Genomic DNA, 22,605 nt, shown 5'->3' on the forward strand with positions numbered 1-22,605 from the left:
AGGGCTCAAGGCGAAGGAAGGACTTGTAGTACTTGTGCACGTGACTGGATGGCCTATATTTTGTACAATTTGGATTTGGAATCATTTTATGTATAGTTGAGAATTGTTTCCGCTTCGCTTATGATATGTAATTATTGGAGAATTTGATGTATATTTGAGTTTTGTCTTGTAATTCATTTGAGGATTGCAGTGAACGACTGAGTTCCGGCGAGAGTTGGGCAGGCGGCCCGCCGAACCCTCTGGTTCGCCTTAGGGGGAGGTGGGGCTGTCACAGATTCACTTTCTGTGAATTATGCAGAGTTTCTAAATATTACCAAAAACCAAGACTGATCATGTCTTACTTGTTTAAATTAGCAATTTTGAGCTGAAAAGTGGATGCTTTCCGTTTAGAATCTTGGAAAAATATCTTCTAGGAATTTTTACTACTTTGGATCTAATTTCCAACGGTACAAAGTTTTCCATTTTTGGACTTACGGGACTCGAGATACGATTTTTCAAAGTAGTGTCACTCTAAACTGGAAAAATTTCTGTTTTCAACCAAATTACTCCTTTAAGAACTTTCTACCTTCCTTTGAGATTGTTGGACTGTTTTAAGTTTGTTTTCATGATTTAATACAAGGTTTCTTTGGAACTTTGAACTTTCATTCCCAATCTTGGTTTTCAAAGGTTAAACCTCTCTTGATGCATTTACTTGGTCATATAACTCCCTTGGTTAATGGTACTTCTCTTCGTACTCAAATTAGGGATTTCAACCCTATTCTTATGGCCTTGATAATTGTACTAGAGTTAGCAATCATACAAGTATTTTAAAAGAATGATTTGCAAGGTTTCTTGTGAACGTAATTAGTAATACTCGGAATATTTTGGCTGAGTTTCCGAGTAAAAAATGTGTTTATCTTCCTTATTTGAAAACCAAAGCTTCTATCGCCATAGTCTCTTGAGTATACACCCTCGATTTAATCATTGAAAATGGACGTTGAGTGAGGTTTTTATTAAAAGAGAACTTGAGAATTTTACTCGATTTACGGGTACAATTTGAATTGGTGGCTAAAGAAGTTAGTGAGCTGTTGGTGGCAGTTTTACTAGACTTTAACTAAATGAATTTGAAAAATGAGAAAGCTCATTTATACTTGAAACTTGGGCGTTCAACTAGGGAATTTTGACAAGAAACTAATCCTCTATCTTTCTTGGTTTTCATGCCAAAACTTAGAGATTTGTTTAATCTTCAACTTGGAGAATTTTGGACATGACTTGACTCAAATTAATGTATTCTTAGATATTTTCAAATGCTACCCTCATGGATTAAGTTATTAAGTGATATTTGTATTCGATTTGAACGCGTTTTCTCTTAAATGAGAGTAGCGGGAATACTACTAGAGTTTGGTTGATTGCCTAGGTGATTTGTAATTGTATATGTCTCAGGTAATCAAGAGAATCTCGAGGAACCTGTTTGATCTTGCCTCGCTCTTGCTTTACACTTTTGATTTGGTGAGTGTTCTTCGTAGGTGGTTGTGACTTGAATAGTTTTGCTACATGTTTACCGCATATTTCTCGTATGTTTAAGTGTTAAGTGTTATATATAATTGCTCCTATGAAATTTTTTACCGTTTTAAGGCGAGTGTGTACTTTATCTCACTCGACCTACTAAAATAACAAATTTTTACCGTTTTACCGTGAATTTCTACCGTTTACCGGTTTATTTGATTATTTGCGCATGTTGTAAGCTCTTACCTGAATTGGGCCCTGCCCTTGGTTGCTAACCTGCTCGAGCCAGCGTTGGGCTCGGTCGGGTAGGTTGGAACCTTGGGCCATCGTTTCGGTATACTCGAGTATTACCACTGGAGGGATAAGGCGATGACCAGACAAACCGGGGGAAATATTGGAGTTATAAGGTGCAGTTGACCGAAACAGTTCCACGTGAACACCGTATCTTTTTAATGTGTGTTTATTTTTGTAAAATGATAAATGCCTCATTTTAATGTGCCAATGTGACACCTTGAACTGTATGTGCATTATGCTCAATTTACTTGATTTATTAGAACTGCTAGTGTGTTTTGGAACCTCACTGGGTTATTTAGCTCATTCCATGCTTTTGTTTTCCTTAACAGGGTTCAGGATCGAGAGTGCTCACGAATAGTTCTAAATTGTTTTCTTTTGGAGACTTCAACTTGTATTATAGCAATTACTGCAGTACATATTCTTTTGGGTTGTATTTAAGTTTGAAAGTTAACTAATGGTAAGTATGAAATATTTTGGAGTACTTTAAATATTATTAAAAATATTTGAAGTATTTCTAGTTTTTGAATTATGGATTATAGTGAGCCCCGACGAGAGTTGGGCAGGCATTCCGCGGATACTCTTGGATTCGCTCTTGGGAGAAGTGGGGGCGTCACACTAACATATGGAATCATAAATGGATACCAGCTTCTCCAATTGGTAAGCCCACGACCCTAAGACCCCAAAATTGTGAATTTGTATCAGTACAGCAGCTAATCAACCAAAGCAGATGGAACACAAATGTAATCTTCAGACTATTCAACAAGACTGATGTAAAGAGGATTCTCAGTATTCCAATCAGTCTAGCAGGCAGAGAAGATTCCAATTACTAGAAATACAATGAAGGAGGTGAATACACAGTGAGATCTGGTTACAAGAGGCTAATAGATGAGAGCTTAGGCAACAACAAGGGACAGGAAACTGCTGGGACAAGTTTTGATGCAGGCAGTAAACAAAGCAAGCAAATATGGAATACACTGTAGAAACTCAACATCAAACACAAAATTAAGGTATTCATCTAGAAGTGTGTTAATGGAGCTCTACCAGTTAGAGAGGCAATCCACAGGAAAGCTGCAATTGGTGATCCAGTGTGTAAGGGATGTGGAGAGGAGCCAGAAACAATAGAACATACACTTTTGCAATGCCCCCTAGTGAAAGCTATCTGGAAAGTAGCCCAGTAACATGGGATGGAGCAAAAAATCATATGTGCAACTTCACAAGATGGTGGGGCAGGATCACAGAAGCTACAACAAGGCAAGAGGGTAAAAGCCATATTGGTCTCACTGCTAATATCTTATGGCAGATTTGGAAAGAAAGGAACAAGAGGGAATTTGAGAACCAAGACAGCTACCAACCTTGCAGTGTTATTCAAAATGCACATAAAGAATGGCTGGAGCTGGAGGAAGTAGTTACTAAGAAAATTGATTAGAGCACAGCAGAAACAATGCCAGAACTGGAGGGGGAACATCAGGTACAAGAGGACCAGGATTTGATAAGGCTAAGAGTGTCAACAACAAGCTTATCGAGGCCTGCATTGTTGGGAATTGGAGTTGCTATCAAAAGAATGACAAATGGTGCAACAGATTCTTGGGCATTGAAAGACAGAAGCTATGGAAACAAGAATATTGATGCAGCTTCAGCAGTCAGATTCGTCTTATGCAAAGCACTGGAAAGAGGATGGTGCAACATCAGAATTCAAATCCAAAACAAGGACTTGTTGAGGCAGATCATGCATGGTAAATCTTCTGATTGTAGACTGACAACGATCCTAGAGGATATATTAAGCTTAAAGTCGTTGTTTCGAATGTGCTCTTTTTGCTTAGATAGTAATGATGATAGTAATGCTAATGTTAATATTAGCTCATATGGCTTAGGCATTTTGTTGGATGAGAAAAGTCTTTTTCCTCTGTGTTATTGAACACGAGTTATACAGTTTAACGAGCCTTTGCTCGAAGTGTAAAGTTTTAATAGATCAATACAAGTACTCTAACGTTTCGAAAAAAAAAGAATAATATCAATCATATTATATATACATTATATAATAAATATAATTAATAATATCATTATTATAAATTTGTAACTAAATAAATTAAATATTATATATATAAATTTTTTTTAACAGGTGGCACCCTCGTCCCCACTCTCATCCCATTTCTAAATAGAAGGGAAAAATTCCCCGCCCCATTAGTCCCGCGCAGACATCCGTCCCAATTGCCATCCTGGTAACTGAGTTTAATCATTACGGTTTGGTCTGTTCTGTTCAAATAGTGCGATTTCAAAACGGTATTGTTGTACCAAAGGGAAGATGCAATCCAGTTCCCCGCACGCCCAGTTCTTCTCCGCTCTCAAACAGGTAGAAAAAAGATTAAAACTCGAAAATCCATCTCCATTGCCCATTCTCTCACCACCATGTCCGCCGTCGCCGTCGCCTCCGCCACCGCTGCCGCCACCAGTTGAAAATGTCATTGATACACAAGTAGATTCTCTCAGCTCTGCGATATACCTCTATCATACCCAAAACACCACCAACACTACTAATTCAAGTTCAACCCTTCAAGAAAGTGATCCACCTCACGAATTCCTCTCAAATTCTCCTGACTTTTGCCCAACCCAAAAAACCTCATTTGAAAAAGACAGTGAGATAAACCAAGAAACTTCAAATGAAGTTGAAAGCGGTGACCTTGATGATATTGAATTATTAATGCAACTGTTGGGTTTGTCAGATGAAAATGAGCTCAAGAAGGATGGCTCTGGTTTTGATTCTTGTTTTGGTTGTGATGATGAATTTTATGGAAAGATTGTTGGAGTTAAAGGGCCAAAATGTGTGAAGGAATTGCAGAGATTGGAGGGTTGGATTGAGCATTTCATGAATGGTGGCGGGGAAAAGAAAGAGCCACTGAGGCTGGCACATTTGCTGCTCAGTAAAGCTGCTTTTCTTAGTTCTTTAGAGGGTAGCAGTGATGGATTTCAAGGCTTTGAATTTCCTACAACTATTGATGATTTCTTGCATAATGATCCGCCGATAGATTAGGCTACCTCCTTTTCCTGTAATTGTCTGACTGAACCATATCATATCCATTGTTATGCTGATTCAACAATTGTTTTTCAGAAATACTGAACTGATCTGGTTTTGATTGTGTCCTTTTGGAAAGTAGGATTTACTGCTAATATCAAATTTATTTCCTTTGTTTATGCATTGGCATATATATACCAGGATTTAACCCCAGGTCAATCGAAATCAAATGAAAATTCGAGGTACAGTACTACTTCATGGATATTTTCTATTCTTTTTATCCTTTTCTCCTTTTTAGATGGTCAAACAGCAACCTGTTGTAAGCAAAGAAAGGCGATGCTAGTAAATATCAATCTTGTGTAGAACATTTTGTTGCGGTCAAGTATAAACCAAGATAAACAAAAGGAAAACATTTTAACAACCTCCGAATCCTGTTCTACCATCTTTCACAGGTACAAGAACCATTCTTCACCAAAGCATGTATCTTTATAATCTTTTCTATTTCTGCAATTGCAATCTGCTGATGTAAGATAAATTGCTAGAAACTGCAAATAGTAGATTGGCTATACATATGATTCTCTGGCAACTAGTGCCTGGACGCCTATCTTAGAGCAATATACACTCTTCCAGAGTATTAATGAGCCCAATTATACCAATTTCCATGACGAAGGAAAGATGGCAAAAGTTGCAATTTTTGTGTCGAGCTGTACTTTCAGGATCCTTATGACAGTTGACGTAGCTTTGAGAGGCATGATAACACTTCTTCCATGTCAGGGCGGTCCTCGGGATCTGGACTGGTGCAGGATAAGGCTAAATTCAGAAGTCCCTCCGTTGCCTCCTGCTTCTTTGAGACATAGGGAACTAAATGAGGATCCACAACTTGAAGTAGCCTCTTGGTACCACTTTTAAGGGCTTTCTGTACTAGTTGAGGCAAAGTGATTGATGAGCCTTCTTCTTCTGTAAGTCCTGTTGGCCTTCTTTTTGTAATCAGCTCCATCACTATTATGCCAAAGCTAAATACATCCACTTTTGTGGTAATGGTTCTCATATATGCAAACTCTGATAAACACAAAATGATGCTGTCATTAGCTGCACCTCACAAGAATGACTCTCTGATATAGACTAGAGTAGAGGGATGCTATTCAATATTCATTTGTTCTGTGAGTTCTGTTTGATGTGCCTACATATCAGTTCTAATAGGGTGGAGAGAACAGGCTGCTAATTGGTATCTATTGAGTCATTCTTGTAATTGTATAATGACTCTTTTCATATCTGATACGATTATGAGTCTCATTCCTGACGGATGTGGAGATTATCTTTTACAAATATAGACATTTTGATTGTGAAGATTAATATGAAAAAAATAAACCTGATACTCCTATGGCAAGGGCGTCTGGCTGTGATCCATGTAGAATATGTTAGAACATAAAAAGTTATTAGGGAAAGCAACTCGTGTTGATATGTTTGTTGTGATTAAATGCAATTACAATATATGAAATTGAGAAAATATTATGTAGTTGACAGAATTTACAATCAAACTACTAGAATTTACCTGGTGCCAAGTAGCCAATAGTTCCTTGAAATGCTGATGCTGTAGAAAGGCTCTTTCCATCCTCGAGATGAATACCCAGCATTCTAGCTGTCCCAAAGTCGCTCACATGGGGTATTAACTTCCCATCTAATAGAATGTTAGCTGGTTTCAAGTCACAGTGCACTATGGGGAAATCATAGCCTGAATGCAAGTACACCAATCCACTGGCAATCGAGATCAATTGATCGATGCTGTCGGACATAGTCCATTTGGATTTGTTAGATACAGGGTCATGTATCAGTTTGTCCAAGCTTCCATTCTCCATATATTCTAAGACTAAAGCTTTCATCTTCCGACTCTCCCAAGCATAGCCAAGCACCTTAACAAGATTCCTGTGCCTCAATCGGCTCAAAGTCTTGACTTCCCTATCAAAACATTTATCTGACTCAGCTGAAAACTGCTGTAAATTCAATACCTTTACTGCCACTGCCTGCCCATCATCAAGTTTGCCCTTATACACTGTGCTTAAACTGCTGGAGCCAATGATGTTATCCTGACTGAATGAAGTAGTTATACTGTCTAAATCCTCCTGATTATATCTCTTGAGAGGCAAGGCTGAAGGATATTTAGGTACCGAGTTCTCTTCTACTTTCGCTTTTTGCTTCTTTCTGTTCCGATAAAGTACAGAGATCAGAAGCAACAAACCAAAGATTATAGAAACTAGTCCCAGTGCTACAACAATGAAGACAGTTTTCTTTTTGAAATGGTTTGAACTAGTCAGATTTTTGCCAGTGCTGCATGGCTTGCCAAGCTTTGTTCCACAAAGGGCTGCATTCCCAACCAAACTACTGGCACTCAAGTTTCGGAATATACCAGTCTCTGGTACATGGCCTTCAAGCTGATTAAAGGAAAGGTTGAGAAACTTTAAGGTTGAGAGATTGCCAAGGCTTTCAGGAATGGTGCCATTGAACTTATTTTTGGAAAGATCTAGTGACTGAAGATGAGTCAGATTAGCTAAAGTAGAAGGAAGTTCACCATCTAATTTATTTCTTGAGAGGTTCAATCTTAAGAGCTCTTCAAGAGGAATGAAAATATCTCCTGGAAGATTACCACTGAATTGGTTTCCAGAAAGATCCAGGGAGAACAAATTTCTGCAGTTCTTAATTGTCCCGGGAATTCTACCTGACAAGTTGTTGCTGGACATGTCTATCACCTGCACCATTTCTAACTGACCAATTTCACCTGGAATGGGTCCCTCGAAATAATTGTGTGAAAGATTCAGTTGTATTTGCAAATTTTTCAAACTTGCAATTACTAAACCAGGAATAGCTCCAGCCAGAAGGTTTCTTGATAGATCTAGCATCATCAATCGGCCAAGTTGTTGCATGCTTTGTGGAATTGTTCCATTAAGCATGTTCTCACTCATATCCAAGTAAGAAAGTAACTTGAGATTAGAGACAGCTTCTGGGATTGGACCAACGAACTTGTTGTTTTGTAACCGAAGATCTGTGAGCTGTTTTAGCTCAAAAAGATTGTCTGGAATTTGACCTCCCAGCAAATTGTTCTGCAAAGCGAGGCCTTGGAGCAGTGCAAGTTTTGAGAGTTCAGAAGGAATTGAGCCAGATAATCTATTATTGTGGAGGAGCAAATCAATCACTTGACTCAGATTACCAATATCTCCAGGGATTGACCCAAGAAATGAATTACCTCCAAGTCGGAGAAGCCGGATATTGGACAGTCTGCCAATATTTGGACTAAGTATTCCAGTGAAATTGTTTTTGTTTAGATCTAGAACTTGAAGCATAGTGCAGTTAAAGAGGTCATCAGGGATGCGGCCTGAAAGTCTGTTTCCCCCGACAGAGAGAAATGTCAGATTTGATAATTGTCCCAACCCTACAGGCAGTAGGCCGGTAAGTCTATTGTAAGCCATACTTGTTCCAAGAAGATGACTTAAATTGGTAATGCTAGAGGGTATAGACCCCTCAAGAAGGTTATTGTCCAGAGTAAGATTTTTCAATTTATTTAGCAACCCTATATCTGACGGAATTGACCCTTTCAATGAATTTATGCCCAAAGACAGATATGTTAAGTTGGTCAAGTTTGTTATGGTTGAAGGAATGTTCCCAGTGAACCTATTGGAATGGAGTGTAAGCACTTCTAATGATCTCAAATATCCTACGTCAGAACTTATTCTTCCAGTTAATTCATTCTCCGAGAGTCCCAAATGGGTCAATTTTTTGAGCTGGAATAACGTGTTTGGAATTGTGGAGTTCAACTTATTTCTGTACAGACGCAAGAATTCTAAGTTGGTCAAGTTTCCAAGTTCAGGAGGTATGCTACCACTGAACTGATTGATATATATGTTTATTGCAACTAGATTTAAACAAAGACCGAATTCAGCAGGAATGTTCCCAGACAGAGAGTTGGAAAACAGCTGAATTGCTTGCAAACTTGTCAGATTTCCAATTTCCGGAGGTATTGCTCCAGATAATTGGTTAAAGCTTAAGTCAAGAGATTGCAATGCTTGCATCTTCCCAATGGAAGCAGGTATAGGACCCTCCAACTGATTTGCATATGCTACAAAAAGTTGAAGATTCAGTAAATTACCAATCTTTGCTGGTATTTTGCCAGTGAGATTGTTATAGATGAGACTTAGCTCTAACAAGGATGTACAGTTGAATAAGCTATCAGGGATGGCTCCCTTCAAGAAATTGCTTCCAAGGTCTATTGCTTGTATACTATTAAGGTTTCCAAGTTCTGGTGGAATTTCACCAGAGAGAGAATTTGCAAATAGGGTGAGTTCAGTAAGCTGTGAGCAGAGCCCCAGCTGGTGAGGAATATTTCCAGTAAATGAATTCAGAGTAAGGTCAAGAACCTGGAGATTCGAAAGGTTGCCCAGGAATGGAGAGATTTCACCTTCGAGCTGCTTGTCAACCAGGGAAATGGATATGACATGATTGAATGAAGAATCACAAGCAATTCCTGACCAGTTACAATGATGGTTGGCATCAGTCCAATCATCTAGTACACCAAGTGGATCATTTCTGATCAAGCTTTTAAATGCTCTCAATGCCTCAACTTCACCTTTCAAGATTGGTTCTGAAACTGATAGAACCCCAACTAAGACAGTTGAAAGTAAAAACACTGCAAGAAAGACTCTTTGAAGTGTCATTGCTTCTAAAAGTTTTAGGCAATGCTCAGTTAAAGAAGTATTACCAAGTATTTATATGCACTAGTTGGTCAGCTATCTGTCCAAGCTTGTCTTTTTTTAAGGTAAGTTCAACTGTTTTACATCTCAAAGAAAGGGAGTCTTCATGATAACTACTGAGTCAACCACTCAGAAAGCACGCAGGAGTTTCATTCTTTGAACCTTAACAAAACACCAATACCGGCTTTAATCTAGAATGCTTGAACTAAAGAAACATCTTAGTCGGTCCTACAAACCTATGAGCGTATGAAATTCAAAATATAGTAGGGGGTACTCCTGCCCACTTGCAAAATTAAGACAAAATTCACATTCACATTACCAAGTCAATGTGTCCTCCAGTGTAAGTAAGTGACAGCTCGTAAGCTTGCTTGTGACTAAAGGTGGATTGTTGTTTTCCCTGTTTCTTATGGATGTTTATGCAATGGTGTCATTCGAATGAAAATATTTGTTTTAAAATGGTAACAATAAAATATCTAAACTTCAAGCTCACAAGTTTTCTGTTTACAATTGAAAAGAGAGCAAGAAAATGAGTAATATTGAATTAACTAATTAAAATATAGTAGTTCATAAAGACGCAACAAACTAACAGTGCAAGTATCTTTTTAAAATTTTTTTAAAATTGTTTAGAGAAACGAAGGGTTAGAATTTCAGAAGTACTGAGGGGAAAAAAAGAATTTAAACTCAGAACTTCTAATTTATAGGACTTAAATCTTAGTTACTAGATCAAATTTGTGCTGGTCTTTACCTCCATGAGAAGCACAAACATCATACCATTTATTTAGCTGGACATGTAACTTTGCCTCAACTCTCCACAGGCATAATATGCATAAAGATTGTTATATTGATCATCAGTTCATCACTATCAAACCATGTCAATTATTCCAACTCCTATCCAGAATCAATTAATTATGGTAGTAACAAGAAATGCAATGGAAAACTGTAGATGTGAAGGCACTTGGTGAGTAGATCTGGGTAGAACGCGGTTTTCCTATGTGGTGTGCACATTGGATATGTCCCAATGTATATATAAATGCAAGTTGGCCAAGAATGGCTAAAAGATGAGGCAGCCATTTTTCTTTTCGGCTGATGAATTCAATGATCAAGTGGGCTGTTATCCTTTTGCGGGTTCACGGGTGGCGGATGGTTGTGGGACCAATGTTTACCAAACAGATTCTGGTATGGAGAGACTTTGAATTCGGCGACCACACTAAGTAAAAAGTTCAAATCAGTCAGCTTTGGCACCGCCATAAAGGGTTTAAGTCCATCTTCGAACGGTAGGTCAGAGATTCGAATCTCACATGCAGTGAAAAACATCTAAAGGAAATATTAGAGTATCCTTTTGATCTAATCAAATTTGTCTCTTATATAGTTTTTTTAGGCTCTCTCTCCCTGTAGAATAGGATTTATTAGATTATAGGAATGTTATCGTTGCAAAAAAAAAAAAAAGTAAAACGTTTAGAAAATGTGCAATGACCCTCTAGAGCTTCCCCTTTTTTCTGAGCTTCCCATTTTCTTCATCATATTCAGCGAAAGTGCCAACAGGGGCATGCACTTGTTGGCGACGAAGCAAGGATTTTGGTTAGTAAGGACTCGCAAGTCTAAATTCTTGTTTTGAGTGTGTTACTTTTACAATTGTGAACCAATGTTCATTGTTTTTGTTTCTTTAATTATTTTATTATGCTTTATAGAATAGAAACAAAGAAAAACAGTAAATGCCAGGAGCTGCCAAGGCCTACTCAAACGAAAAATAGAAGGTAGCTAACTCTAAACAATCATCCAAAAGCTCAAGTGATCTCTGTACTTCTTTTCCAGCTACTAACATATATGAATATCCTGTGCAATCTGTGTATAAACTGGGTCAGGATCTTAGTCTGAGCATGATGTACTATTATACATTTTCCTAGAAAAAACTAGCAGCATGCAAATCCCCTTCCTGGAAACCATTCTTGGAAAAGTCTTTTCAATGGACATCTCTGCAGCCTCATATTCCTTCTCAACAAGGAATCAAAAGGATGATCTTGTACCACAAACAGTTCCTCCCTTAGCCGCTCATTCCCTTTCAGTACCAAATGTTGATTACCTTTAGGATTCGAGTATAACTCCAAACAGACGAGGTCATGAGTTCGGAACTCGCAAGCAAGGCAAAATAAATAAATAATTAAAAAGAAACATCAAGGGAAGCACAGAAAATGTGTTACTACAATTTGCAGCTGATGCTTCCACATTAGCTACTAAAATAACAAATACCTCAGAATTCTGAGACTCCTATTGCTATAATAGCTTTGCTGCATGAAAAGGCGGAATAAACATACAATACAACAAACATTTATATGGCTAAAAGGCAAGTAATTTGTTACTACTTGATCATCACTTGAGTCTAATAGCCCTAAGACCACAATGTAATAATAAAAGCCTTACAGAAAATTAAAGTCTAAAAGACAGCCAGCAAATCGAAGAGATTAAGCTAAATTAAACAGCATCTATTGTCCTCCACATGTGCAAAATAAGCAGAGATACATTCAAGTACCAAGTCACAGAACCAATGGCTTGCAACTCGTACAAATTGGCAGAAGAACTATACAAGGAAGCTCAAGACAATCCCATAACATAAGCAAGTCTAAGGCTGCGTTATTCTCTTATTGGAGGATAAAATTAGAGACTGAAAAATGATAAAAAGCAAATGAGGCATTACGGTCATTAGAAGTACACGCAGACTTTTTTCAAGTGTAGCTCTTCAATTTCCCAACTCCAAGCTTCTGTACTTCTACCTTGAGAGACTTAAGGTACCTAACAGCTTCATCGAGAACTGCTACAGTATCCATCTGGTGGGCACCAGGTACAATTCCTCGTAATGCCTTGACCATTTTCCTCATTCTCTGACGTTTTCTTCCAGTGCAGCTACTGACATCTCCAGATGTCTTCCTTGAAGAAGTTATCCTCGTTTTTCTGGGAGGAGAATCATAATTAGAGCATGAATCAGGAGAATTGCTTCCACAGTAGACATTTGCGCGTGCTGTACTCAACTCGTCATCATCACATTCTTCATGTTCATCATCTGAGCTCAATAATGCATTGATATCATCTGAATCTTCCTTCAGAGAAGTAACTTCTCTATGCTCATTGTCTGCAAACTTGACAGCCTTGTATTCAGAGGGAGCAGCCCATGTGTTTGAACCAGGATAACAGAATCTGGATCCAGTAGCTGGGTGGAGCATGATTTGACTTCTGTTATCAGTTTGGTCAAAGATAATGAAATTCCTGGGGCAGGTTTCAGAGGGCCGAAATTCAACATCATGTAAAGGCCACAGACCTGTCGCACCAGGCGGACAAATGGTTTCACCAAAGACAGATGATATAGGGGCACTAAGCATGTAGCCACCTGCTTCATTTGCAGGACTGAGGAAAGGTTTTCTAGGGAAAAGTTGTTGGTTTTTCTGCATGAGAAATCTTGTAAAATGCAAATGTGTTCCAATAGACAAGTATGCAGGTCCCAAAAGTACAAGGAAACTAAAAAGTAAACCTAAGGTGTTTCCATCACAGCTGAAGTTGCGGTCTGGAACAATCAGAACACCAAATACTTGGAAACTTCCTTTTCAATTTTATATGACAAAAGACAGAAAGAAGCCACCCGTCCCAGTATCCAAAGGCCTCTACCACACCAGCTACGTCACAGGTTTAAGCAATTGACGGAAGTATTCAGCCTGCAAGCAACAAAAGTCCATCAGAACAAGCGTTATCATTTGACAAGCAAAAGAAGGAAGAAAGCAGAACTGGACAATCAAAATATGAAAAAGAGGTTTCATTTCTTCTTTTCCCCACTTAAACACTAAGTGGTGCATAAAGCAGTTTATTCACTAACGCTGGAAATAATCTAACAATTACAAGTAATTAAAGCAGATAAGAACATTATATAATAGTTTCTTAACTGGTGGTGAGGTAATTAGACATTACAGTGACTTCATCAGCTATTGCTATTATTCCCAAGCAACCTATGGACTCAACTATAACCCAGAAAGTACACACACTCCTGTGTGCATTAATAGTTTAAATGACTAATGATTTGAGCAGTTACATGGGTTTTAAAATGCAAAGAGAAAGATAAGTCTCAGAGAGAAACAGAATGAATGCAGGGGGTAAAGAACAGAATCATTGCTTGAGACAAAACAGTCAGGCTTCTATCTACAAAGGCAAACGTTGAGACTACTACTGGGAATAATGGATTGGAAAACATGCCACATATAAGAAAATTGTTCATTTAGATTCATAGAACCAATTTCCAGTTTCTACTTCCTTTTTCTTGGCCATACAAAGGAGAGGAAAAAATAAAAAGACAATGCCCACACAGCCACTGCAAATAATTCTTAAAAAGATAGGTAACGACCGAAAATAAATAAATTTATAAGAGTGACAGTAAATCCATTGTGGGAACATCACATAGTACCTCTACAAAGATGACCTAAAAAAGAAACTGCTCGAAAGAGAGAAAAACAAGCAATCTGCACTACATTTTCTGGACATTCATATAAGAAAGAACAGTAAAATAAGCACAAAAGAGCCCAACAAATCCAGGTCCCTTGTAGAGTAGGGCTAATATAATGCCGGCCTAAAACTCCAGCAAGCAACTTGCTGAACCCAAGATTCATTAACTAAGCAATTTACCTGACAAACTTGCATCAATTGGCAGTTAACAATATTCCTGACACTCATTTTAGTCTTTCCAACTTCCTTTGCAGCTTGATATTTCTCAGTACCGACAGCAATGTACATTCTCAGTACAACTGAACGCAGCAAAAAGCCAAGAGCAAAATAATGACTTTGAGAGATAAACCTGTTAAAACAAGCCCAGCAGAGGATAAGAAATTCAAGTCCAAAGAAAGCAGTTATAAGATTCAGCAATACAACAAGAAAAATACAAATAAACCAAAACCTGAATCTGTCCAAGAAACAATCAGAGAAACCCCATGTATCTAACATATTCTTTTCTCAACTTACACAACATTCATAAAAAGCATTTCCCAAATTTTTGAAGTTACAATTCATTTGCTCTTACATTAATAAGTTAGATTATTTCACAATGCTTACGTACGTAATAAATTTCAACAAAGATTTAACATGTCCAGACGTAAAAGAAGAGGCAGAAGCTGCCAAAATTCTTACCAAAGAATAAATTACAGAATCACGCGAAAGAACACAACCAAGCGCACACACTTCCCACAATAATTGAGAGATGAAAACGCCCACGGCATGTTGATTTCCTCCTCAGCTCTGGTTAACAGAAGATGTTGTCCAATGCTCTGCTAGATTACACGGATAACAAAAAATGTTAATTGGAAAAAGAACAAATTACTTCAAATGAGGAAATTCTTAATTGCCACATGCCCAATGATACTCATTCGCAGAACTATGCACTTAGGGCTGCAAAAGAGTTGAGTCAAGCCGAGTTTTGGCTTAGTTGAGCCAAGCTCGCCTCAAATTTATCATGCTCAAAATTGATCAATCACCTACTGTAAAAATCGAGCTCCAGCTTGAATTTGTCTTTGAGCCTAATCGAATAAGAAAATAAAACTAGCTATAATTGTTTGTAAAATGGATATCATAGAGATTTCATTTATTCAAAATACAAAAAATAAGATAAGTATATAGTTATGCTCAAAAAGCCATCAAGTCAAGTACTTTTGGATTCCAACTTGATTCGAGCGTGAATCTGAGTTCAATTCAATTCAATAGCAGCGCTAATTCGCACTGCTAAAGGTTAGAATGCACACCATATTATGTGTACTTCTACGGAAAAGTTGAGTGGATAATGGCAGCAGTAAAAATACTATACGGTACTTGGGATCATGGACTCTTCAAGCAAAACACAACTAACAATCACAACCGTTCGCAGTTAATTTTGGACTAAGTAGCCATAGCTGAGCAACAGAGAAGACAAACAAAAGCAAATGGAAACTGTTTTGCAATAATATTCAACTCAAACGAAAAGGCAAAAAAATAAATAGCACTAAGATTAATCCAACCCAAAGGAATATATATCAAAATTCAAGAACAAGTAAAAGAGAAAATCCAATCAGCAAGACCATCCGTTAATCTATTGCACATATACGCATATATCAACCCACATAAACAACAAAAGCCAAAGATTAACAAGCACAATAATTGGATTAATTCAAATTTTGCCATAAAAAATTGTCAATGAGCCAGTAAGCAAACAACAAAAGCTAAATTAACATAGCATCCAAAAATAAAACTTCAGAACCAGAAGTACCCACTACCCAGTACAAATTTACACTAAAACTAAATATATTTCTACAAGAAGAAAGATCTTCGTAGAAACCCACCAAGGATAAAGGAAAATAAAACTTGGGTCCCTCTCAAAAATCTTGAATTTTCCTGCTAGATTTTAGTCTGCAAAAATTTGTGTGTGAATGGGGGAGAAAGATAGTTTAGTGCGGGAGTGTTTGCGGGCGTGAGTGATGCACGTAAATTGGGTTGTTTATTATCTTGGGATGTGTAACGACAGGAAGGAGTCAAAGGCCGAGATTGGTAGCCGTACGATCAACGAAAGTAAAGCGCTTTCCGTATAATGCGGACGGAAATGTGGCCGTTGGATGGAAGAGCACGCGTGAAGGAGAAGTGGGGCTCACGAGGTTTGACAATGTATGCGTATCTTTCTAGCTGAAGTGTGGATCTTTTTTAGTCAGGCTGAAATCTCTAGGTGACCACTTTTTAGCAATTTTTTTCAAAAAAATAAGAACACTTATTAGCAGTTAATTAAGGAGTAATTAGTTTAGTTTAGTTAATACCAGTTGTCTAGGGCCAATTTGGCAGCCAAATAATGGTCAACCGCTCTTTAACATAAAGTTGTAGCTGTTTGGTTCAAATTACACAATCAATATTGTTATGGATGGGTGCATGGTAAGCTATTTAACAGGATTGAATTTTTGTGTGGCACCCATAGAATGTTTGGTAACATAAGAATAGGTTTTATAATTTATTAATTTTCCTTTTTTCCTTTGTCCTTTTTTTTCCTTTGTCCTTTTTTTTCCTCTTCTCGTTCTCCTTCGTTTTAATTCATCAAACTAGTATTCACAACTTCTCAATGCAACTGCTAATACTGATTATTCGTTAATACACCTAAATATCATTCAACCTATCATATATATACACACATTAACGATTATTACCCTTCACTGCATTTATAACTTTCCTAATTAATTTTATTTTTCCAGAAAGTTAACACTTGAAGTACATCTTAACAAGTGCCCATTGTTAAGAACCCGTTAACATGTCTAAATTTCAATCAACCTACCATATATATATATATATGTATATATACTCACTAACAATTATTATCCTCACTTGCATTTATACATGTTTTTGAATTAATTTTGCCTTTCCAAAATATCTAACACATACATTTTACTGAATGTCTAATGGGCACTCGTTATATAGATCTAAAATAAAAATATAGTAGTTTTATAATTGAAATGCAAACTTAGTTGCTACGTAGGTTCACAAAATATTAGATAAAGTATAGTTGAATCTACTAGAAATAGAAAAGAAAAAGAAAAAAATTGCAAGATTATGTGGAAAATTTATATTATCAACTAAGCTAGAATAGATTTTCCTCCAAAAGTTAAAAATCTTAGATAGATACACGAATGATGACAAGAGTCTCTGGCCGTTGTCACTGTTTTTAAATTTGGAAATCTACGTTGAGTCGATTGAAATCAAATAGAATTGGATTATAGGTTCCATCGTAGAATTGTAAAACCCTATGATAAATACAAAGTATGGTCATTTGTTTGTTTTGTACCCAATAGTTCATGAAAACATATGGAGAATTAAGAAATTTAATATTAACAGAAAAAAGTTTCCTCAATCAAAATTTATGGTTTTCAAGATTGTGTACTAATACTATTAGAGTAAATCTTATATGTACTGACAGTGTATATACTATCACTGTTGGATTTATGATATGCATAGTTGTCATTCATCCAATGTTCATATTTGACTTAATTTTAGACAGGCGGTATTGGGATTACGGTATTAAGCCCAATACCGTAAACTTAATTTTTTAAAAATACATATTTGACTAAGAGCTAAAGAGAACATCATAAGTAATTTACATTCAGTTAATATAGTATCTAAAATTTAAATTATCAAAACATTCTCTACTTTCTTGAATCATAGGCAAAAATTTTAGGAGAATCTAATTTTCAATTAATATTCTAGAAAACCTAGTCGTCCTGATGGATTTGTAATTTTGAGTTGTAAAATCCTAGGATAGTAAAGGTAGATGGACATGCTAACAACAATGCACCATGTCTGATTCTACTTGTGTAGCGTAGATAGTACATTGAAATTGATTCTTCCTACATTACATTCCAAAAAGTTAATAAAAAAATTTCTTTATATCTTACTTTTATAAAAGCCACATGCCACTCTATTTTTTGCTACTAATGATAGGTTTGTTCTTGTTGATTATCAATTAATAATTCATGGTAGAGATAACAAACTAAGAAGTACAATTGCAAAAAATTTATAACAAGTTACCACAAAAAATGATTGAAAAAGAAATGAAAGAAAGGAAATTATAAAAGAGAAGGAAGTTTTTGGACAAAAATTTTGGTAGGGAAAGAGGAGATTTTATTAGAAAACTGTTCAAGACAAATAATAAAACATCTACTTTAAAATAAATAACATCGTGGGGAGAGCATTAACAAGCTTTCTCAAGATATAGCAATAACTTTATTAGTTTTCTTTGAACTAAATGGATAAGCTTTTTCATGTCAAATGCTATCTTTGCCAAGATTTCTGAAAGCTAGACTATTATCAATTAAAAAAACTCCAAATCATAGTAAAACGAAGATTTTGCAGGTTTCTCTATTTAAGACTCCACACATTCCCTCAGCTAGGCATTTCTAGTCTATCTGGAGCTCTCTAAACTCATTTCTATTAATTATTATGTAGTGGTTGTATTACATAAAAAAGATGATATTTAATTAGATTTGAAAACTATATTCAATTTGTTTTCATTAATATCTTTGTACTTAGAATAGAAATTATATACAAGTTCATAATATTTGGCTTACTTGGTTTACATTCTATCACTTCTTTACCTTTTTTTTGGGTTAAAAAGAGACAAAACAAGATTAAGTAAGAAACAGAGTAAGAGCTATGATTGTACAAGGTAAATCCCATATAACAATACATTTTAAGAAAGTAGGATAATAATATATTGGTACAATATATTACATTTAGGGGAATGGACGGGGAGGATTTAACCCAAGAAGACCAAGGTGCCCACATAAGCCCCCCAGCCTTGGGTAGAGTGAGTTCAGCCGATGCTCCATCTGAGACTATATTTCGCAATCCAGAAGAGAAACGTGTTGATACCTTGGGTTATGAGAAGGTGAAACGTAGCTTGAGAGTGATTGACGTGTCTTGTTGTGGAGGTGTTAGTCGAATCGTCAGCCATTTAATGTAGAGAGAGGGACAAGCGGGCGTTTCGAAGTTCGAAAAGTTTGCCTTTTTACCTTCCTCCCCTTCTATAAATAGGGGGTGATTATAGTTTATTTTCACCGAAGTTAAACTGTAATTGCATATCTGAGGTGATAACTCAACTTGTTTGCCACGAGCAAATTTTTGCCGAGCACTTCATTAAGAAATAGTAAGTTAATCTTCTCTTCTTAGTTATGGTTGGAATAGTTCAAACCCACAAAAAAACAGTGAGGCCGAACTTTGAGAAAGTCAAGAGTCCCAACTCGTTAGAAGAGGAAACCACTAGTATAGAGGAGGCGACCAGTTCTGGAGAGAACATCATAGGAGACTTCAAGGAAATAGGGTTCTCCAAGTCCTCGGGAGACTCGGAGGCTTTGTTCAACTACGCTTTTGGGGCCGAGTTGCTGCAGGATGAGGGTGTGGTAGTTTCCCGAGCTCCACCAAATCTTTTCGCCATTGATTATAGCGAGCTCCCTTTATTCAGGAGCACCATAGGCGAGGCTAGGTCAAGGGTGCTGCTGCGGGCCTATCCTTCCGCCGAGGTTACAACATCTACTGGGTTTAGAAGCACCAGTCAGCAGCGCTTCCTCTTGAAGGTCGGGTGGTGATCTATGTCAAGCAATTGAAAGCCGACTTAAGGATACTGACCATTAGATTTCTTCGAGACAATCTGCGGTACTGGGGAACTCAGAATAGTGGGAACGAGAAGGGATGGTTCTACTTTGGGAGCTGTTCCCGACATGTCGAAACACCCAAGCTTAGTAAGTTTATTCATTCATCCACCATTTTTTAGAAAAATGTGTTGATACTTCTATTGTAGTTATGGTTATTTAATTTGATTTTAATTACTTTATTTTTTGTAGGGGGACCCTAGTTATTGTTGATTTTACAAAAAAATACTTCAAGTGTTGCAGATGGAGTTCCTGAATCTATCAAACTGCGATTACATGGAAGTGGATTCGATAGATTGCTGAAACTTGTGGAGCCTGCTGATCACTTGTCTATGCTATTAACCGCTGTTGTCAATTATTATGATAATGAAAATGGATGCTTAGTCTTCGGGGAAGAGAATTTATTTATCGCATTGGAAAATGTATTAAGAATAGCAGGTTTGCTAATAGACGGCAAACCAGTTATCACAAGAGAGGTTGAGGAGGAACAGTTATATGCTTTGTGGGATAGATTGATGGGTGAGAGACAAAGATTAAACAAGCGAACGTGGGGATTCACTTTGAAGCCTTTAAGGGAGAGCAGAAAGATGTTGCTACTGTACAAGCACTAGTCCTATATTTGATAGAACCAGTAATCGTTCCCTCCTCCAATAATGCAATCCATCTTGTCTTTTTAAATTTTTTGGAAGACATTGATAGGATCAAAAATTTTGCATTGGGAGCATCGATGCTAACCCTTCTCCAAATTAATTTGACAAAAGTCAAGTTGGAGGAAGCCTACTCTTTAGGGGGGCATTTCTATTTTTTATTGGTAAAGATATGGTATAGTTTATTTATAGTTATAGTATATTTCTTCTTAATTCAAGTTTGAATTAATTTTTCACTTTCTCTTGAAGTTATTCATATTGGAGCATCTGCCCGTTGTTGTAAAGCGGATCATTTATGGCTCCCATTATGATGCCTCTTTTATCAATAATGTTCCCATGAACTTCCCGTTGATGGTGGAATGGAGTGGGCTACTAAAACAGCCGTCCATGAATTATCGAAGTAGGTTAGAAATTGATTCTTTTTTGTAGATCTTTGAAAGTTTATAGACAAATCAATTCGTTTTCATCGTAAGTCAAACTGTAATTGTGACACCCCAACTTTTAAGATGCTATTGTTTTACGGTTTCTTTAGTTCATTTTATTTTAAAACATTGTTTTGTTTCAAGGAAGATACTAAAGTTATTTCTTTGGGTTTGATTTAAAACCTTATTTTGTTTTAAAAGACTAGAAACCCTAAAATTTTAATCAAAAACCCTAGTTTACTTGTGATTATGTTTAAATCCCTGATATTTGACTCAAAACCCTAATTTTATTCTATGGAATTGTAAAATTCATCACATTTTTCTTAAAATTCCTTTTATTTGGAAATTATTCATTTATTATCGCCCTACTACTCAAGCACCCCACAATAAGTGCAAATGAACCTAGAAAGTAGGGTTTCACTTTTCGTTTTCAAGATTGGAGCAAATTAGGGTTTTTGCGATTTTTCGCCGGATGATTTTTCGGTATGGAGCGAGGATCAAATTTGGTGATTAAGAGTGATTTTAAGTGAGAAATAATATGTGATTAGAAGCAATGATATAAAGTTAGTGAATAGGAAGTAAAAACCCTAGTACATGTGATTTAAGGAAAAACGGTGTGAATCGACGTGTACCGTGCACTACCGATTGAACGCACCACTTGATCACCACTTTCTTACCATACAAGCTTATCACTAATTGAGCAAAATATCTTCCCCCTCATGGCTATCTCTTGACCGAAATTTGTGGCTAAAATGCAAGGAAAGAAAGAGAAAATTTGTGTGGTTGTGGTTGAGCCAAGTGTTGGCCAACATGTGGTCTAAATTAATCCTAATCTTCTTGCTTTCTTATCTTCCAAATCTAGCTCATTCTTCCTCATTTTCTTCTTCTTCTGGCCGAGACAAGAGAGAGAGAAAAGGGAGAGCAAGAAACAACCATTTTCTTCTTGATTTGCACCATCCAAGTGAGAAACAAAAATTCTAAACCGATTAAGTTGTTATCTAGCTCAAGTGCTACCTACCGGTGTAATTTTCTTGAGGAACAAAGACCTTGAACACTTGTTTCTAGTTGCCTTGGAAAGGTATACATGCTAGAACCTTGATTCTCCGATTAAATTCGTGATTTGTTGCTAAATATGTCACATATGGCTGAATTATAGATGTATGTGGTGAAATAGAGGCTTGGATCATGATTTTCCATTTTATTTGAATTTTTACAGCTTTCCTATGATTCTTCTAGTGCTTAAAATTTGGGGCTTTTATGTTTAAAGTTTAATATGGGAAGTTAAGATGGTGAAGCAAGCCAAAAATAAAGAAATTAGCATTTGATTTCAAGAATTTCCAGATTTCAGGAACTTGAAAATTCAGTTTTGCCCGGTTTTAGTACTCATAGTTAGAGACCGAATTAGGCTTGGACTAAAACATAAAAGTTGTATAGAATGATATTTTATAGGTTCCTACAAAATTTCAGCTCAATCGGAGTAACGTAGCTTGTGAAAAGATGAAAATACCCTCACTGTTCTAGGTTACATTCCAGAGTTCCGCGTGGACAGTTTAGTCTATTTGGTTGTGTTTATTCACTATAATCCGTTCGGATTTAGCCTTTTACCAAAACATGAAAGTTTTCGTACTATGTTTTAGCTTTTCAACGCCACCAAGAACACCTTAAACGGACCTTGGTAGCCTGAGATATGACCATTCTAGTGTAGTGCAGTTAATTAGCCGTATAGTTGAAAGTTGGCTCTGTAATTTGGGAATTTGACCAGGTTACACTGGAAATTGGACTAAGTGATCTTCATCAAAGTTGTAGACCTTTGTCTTAGCTTCGAAATGGTAT

The 22,605-nt window shown here is 36.8% G+C and overlaps 2 protein-coding genes across 6 annotated transcripts; both read right to left on the reverse strand.

Annotated features, from left to right (window-relative positions):
* Positions 1-5,129: 5,129 nt before the first annotated feature.
* On the reverse strand, positions 5,130-9,672 carry LOC113710442 (uncharacterized). The gene is made up of 2 exons (XM_027233455.2): positions 6,342-9,672; positions 5,130-5,848 (listed from the first exon to the last, which is right to left on the reverse strand). Exons 1-2 carry the CDS (start codon positions 9,490-9,492, stop codon positions 5,511-5,513), a joined length of 3,489 nt encoding a protein of 1,162 aa, XP_027089256.1. The 5' UTR covers positions 9,493-9,672; the 3' UTR covers positions 5,130-5,510.
* Positions 9,673-11,987: 2,315 nt separating this feature from the next.
* LOC113710453 (transcription factor bHLH144-like) lies at positions 11,988-16,023 on the reverse strand. 5 transcript variants are annotated; one of them, XM_027233473.2, is made up of 5 exons: positions 15,867-16,013; positions 15,034-15,071; positions 14,686-14,822; positions 14,188-14,356; positions 11,988-13,229 (listed from the first exon to the last, which is right to left on the reverse strand). In XM_027233473.2, the coding sequence occupies exon 5, from the start codon at positions 12,966-12,968 to the stop codon at positions 12,249-12,251; it is 720 nt and encodes a 239-aa protein (XP_027089274.1). In that variant the 5' UTR covers positions 12,969-13,229; positions 14,188-14,356; positions 14,686-14,822; positions 15,034-15,071; positions 15,867-16,013; the 3' UTR covers positions 11,988-12,248. The 5 variants fall into 5 exon arrangements, with proteins under 5 accessions (XP_027089274.1, XP_027089273.1, XP_071922104.1 ...); XM_027233472.2 differs by having other exon boundaries at positions 15,030-15,071; XM_072066003.1 differs by having other exon boundaries at positions 14,686-14,825; positions 15,030-15,071.
* Between the last annotated feature and the right edge of the window lie 6,582 nt (positions 16,024-22,605).

The sequence above is a fragment of the Coffea arabica genome, chromosome 9e, assembly GCF_036785885.1.
Source record: "Coffea arabica cultivar ET-39 chromosome 9e, Coffea Arabica ET-39 HiFi, whole genome shotgun sequence".
NCBI classification, from domain to species: Eukaryota; Viridiplantae; Streptophyta; class Magnoliopsida; order Gentianales; family Rubiaceae; genus Coffea; species Coffea arabica.